This window comes from Pongo abelii, chromosome 22 (genome assembly GCF_028885655.2).
Source record: "Pongo abelii isolate AG06213 chromosome 22, NHGRI_mPonAbe1-v2.0_pri, whole genome shotgun sequence".
Taxonomy (NCBI): domain Eukaryota; kingdom Metazoa; phylum Chordata; class Mammalia; order Primates; family Hominidae; genus Pongo; species Pongo abelii.
In genome coordinates, this window is record NC_072007.2 from 23107878 (window position 1) to 23111581 (window position 3704).

The 3704-nt window shown below is 47.6% G+C and overlaps 1 protein-coding gene across 1 annotated transcript; it reads left to right on the forward strand.

Annotated features, from left to right (window-relative positions):
* Positions 1-502: 502 nt before the first annotated feature.
* On the forward strand, positions 503-2617 carry LOC129052407 (guanine nucleotide-binding protein G(q) subunit alpha-like). Its single transcript, XM_063720848.1, is given in 3 exon segments — positions 503-1177; positions 1179-1437; positions 1439-2617. Coding segments are annotated over 3 exon segments (1071 nt in total). The 5' UTR covers positions 503-671; the 3' UTR covers positions 1745-2617.
* The last annotated feature ends 1087 nt before the right edge of the window (positions 2618-3704 follow it).

Below are 3704 nucleotides of genomic sequence, written 5' to 3' on the forward strand. Positions count from 1 at the left end.
TATGTGAAAACTTCATCACAGGGTTGCCGGGCGGGCCGGGAACCGTGTCTGCGCGCGAGCCGTGCGGTGGGCGCGGACAGGGCCGAGGGCGCCCGGGAGCCGTGTCAGGCGGCGGCGAGAAGCGGGCGCGCCGGGCGCGGGGAGCGGTCGGCGTCCGCTCGCTGCGGGGACACCCTGGTGGATGAGCTCTCGCCACCAGGCGCACGGCGTAGGGGACCTCGCAGGCGGCGGCGGCTCGGCGGGCGAGGCGGGCCGAGGCGCGGGCATCTGAGCGAGGCCGGGCGCGGCGGCCTTCTCTCACGCGCACCCCGAGCCAGCGCCCGCCTCCCGCGCCCGCCTCCCGCGCCCGCCTCCCGCGCCCGCCTCCCGCGCCCGCCTCCCGCGCCCGCCTCCCGCGCCCGCCTCCCGCGCCCGCCTCCCGCGCCCGCCTCCCGCGCCTCGCTTCTCCCGTCGGCCCAGACCATCAGCTTCCATCGCGCCCCCGGCCCACCTGGTGGCCCCGGCCATGGCAGCCGCCCCCGCGGCAGTTCCCGGAGCTCGTCCCGGACGCGCGCCCGGGCGGTGGGGGCTCGGCAGCCACCGCTGCCTCGGGAGAGCGAGGGCGGGAGGGTGTGTGTGCGCGCTGTGAGCAGGCGGTGCCGGCGGGGCTGCAGCGGAGGCACTTTGGAAGAATGACTCTGGAGTCCATCATGGCGTGCTGCCTGAGCGAGGACGCCAAGGAAGCCCGGCGGATCAACGACGAGATCGAGCGGCAGCTCCGCAGGGACAGGCGGGACGTCCGCCGGGAGCTCAAGCTGCTGCTGCTTGGGACAGGAGAGAGTGGCAAGAGTACGTTTATCAAGCAGCTGAGAATCATCCATGGGTCAGGATACTCTGATGAAGATAAAAGGGGCTTCACCAAGCTGGGGTATCAGAACATCATCACGGCCATGCAGGCCATGATCAGAGCCATGGACACACTCAAGATCCCATACAAGTATGAGCACAGTAAGGCTCATGCACAATTAGTTCGAGAAGTTGATGTGGAGAAGGTGTCTGCTTTTGAGAATCCATATGTAGATGCAATAAAGAGTTTATGGAATGATCCTGGAATCCAGAAATGCTGTGATAGACGACGAGAATATCAGTTATCTGACTCTATCAAATACTATCTTAATGACTTGGACCACGTAGCTGACCCTGCCTACGCAACAAGATGTGCTTAGAGTTCGAGTCCCCACCACAGGGATCATCGAATACCCCTTTGACTTACAAAGTGTCATTTTCAGAATGTTCGAGGTAGGGGGCCAAAGGTCAGAGAGAAGAAAATGGATACACTGCTTTGAAAATGTCACCTCTATCATGTTTCTAGTAGTGCTTAGTGAATATGATCAAGTTCTCGTGGAATCAGACAATGAGAACCGAATGGAGGAAAGCAAGGCTCTCTTTAGAACAATTAATCACATATCCCTGGTTCCAGAACTCCTCGGTTATTCTGTTCTTAAACAAGAAAGATCTTCTAGAGGAGAAAATCATGTATTCCCATCTAGTCGACTACTTCCCAGAATATGATGGACCCCAGAGAGATGCCCAGGCAGCCCGAGAATTCATTCTGAAGATGTTCGTGGACCTGAACCCAGACAGTGACAAAATTATCTACTCCCACTTCGCATGCGCCACAGACACCGAGAATATCCGCTTTGTCTTTGCTGCCGTCAAGGACACCATCCTCCAGTTGAACCTGAAGGAGTACAATCTGGTCTAATTGTGCCTCCTAGACACCCGCCCTGCCCTTGCCTGGTGGGCTATTGAAGATACACAAGAGGGACTGTATTTCTGTGGAAAACAATTTGCATAATACTAATTTATTGCCGTCCTGGACTCTGCGTGAGCGCGTCCACACAGTTTGTAGTAAATATTATGATTTTATTTAAACTATTCAGAGGAAAAACAGAGGATGCTGAAGTACGGTCCCAGCACATTTCCTCTCTATCTTTTTTTTAGGCAAAACCTTGTGACTCAATGTATTTTAAATTCTCAGTCATGCACTCACAAAGATAAGACTTGTTTCTTTCTCTCTCTCTTTCTCTCCTTTTCTATGGAGCAAAACAAAGCGGATTTCCCTTTTTTTTTTTCCTCTTAATTCATACCTCCCTCCTGATTTTTTTCCCAGGTTACAATGGCCTTCATCCTAGTTCCATTCTTGGTCAAGTTTTTCTCTCAAATGATACAGTCAGGACACATCGTTCGATTTAAGCCATCATCGGCTTAATTTAAGTTTGTAGTTTTTGCTGAAGGATTATATGTATTAATACTATGGTTTTAAATGTGTTGCTCTGGATACACACATAGTTTATTTTTTAATAGAATATACTGTCTTGTCTCACTTTGGACTGGGACAATGGGTGCCCTTCTAACAGTTAAGTGTCATTTCTTTTAGATGTTTACCTTCAGCCATAGCTTGATTGCTCAGAGAAATATGCAGAAGGCAGGATCAAAGACACGCAGGAGTCCTTTCTTTTGAAATGCCACGTGCCATTGTCTTTCCTCCCTTCTTTGCTTCTTTTTCTTACCCTCTCTTTCAATTGCAGATGCCAAAAAAGATGCCAACACACACTACATTACCCTAATGGCTGCTACCCAGAACCTTCTTATAGGTTGTTCTTAATTTTTTGTTGTTGTTGTTTAAGCTTTTCCTTTCTTTTTTTTCCTTAGTGTTTGGGCCACAATTTTAAAATGACTTTTATTATGGGTATGTGTTGCCAAAGCTGGCTTTTTGTCAAATAAAATAAGAACTTAAAAAATAAAAGCTGGTATCTTAAAATGTAAGAGAGTAAGACTGTGAAGCCTAAAATGACTGGCTGAGAATGAACCAGAAATGCCAATTGCCAAACAGTTGTAACTGTAAATTTGATTCTCACGGTCCATTCTTTTCTTTGTCCTTAAGATGACATTGTTAGCGTTCACGTCCCATGTTCAGTGTCCAAACCGGCAATGTAAAAAGTATCCTGTGTGGTTTAACAGGAAATCTGTTTATGTCTCTTTATTTGAAACGAGTTTTACTCTCAATGGTTCTTTAAGTTCAATTAAGTCTGCCAGGAACATTGGTTGATAGTATTATTCTGACACCTTTAATTTCCAATTTAGGTTGAACTTATGGAAGATTTGTGGACTTAACTCAAAAGTAACCTCTCAGTGTTCTATAGAACATGTATTTGTGTTCTATACAAATGTTTGGAACCTACCAGGAGAACCTACCAGGAGAAATGTTTGGAATTCTGTATGTGCAATTTTTCAACAAATGCCAAAAAAATACAGCACATGTATTGACAAGCTTCTGTCAAGCAGCTTGAGTTGAAATTTGATTTAAGAAAATAAATCATGATTGTTTAAAAGCTGCTGGGACGTTAGAATTAGGCCATGATACTGGTCTCATTTTAACTATAGTGGTATTTGGCACTTGTCTAAACTTCCATATAAATCACTATTTTGGAACAACAAAGGGGGAGGGAGAAAAATCATGGCCTGTTAGATGAGTACCAAAGCCACCAAACAGTAGTGAGATGTTCTCATTATTGATTCTCCCAGCCTCAAACAACACAGTTTACTTTTTTTTTCCCTTACTCGGAAAGCACCTGTAATTTAACAAACAGACTGCCTGTAGGTATAGTGCAATTACAAATGCTCTAATCGTTGTACATACATCTCTCTTGATATTGCAGCAT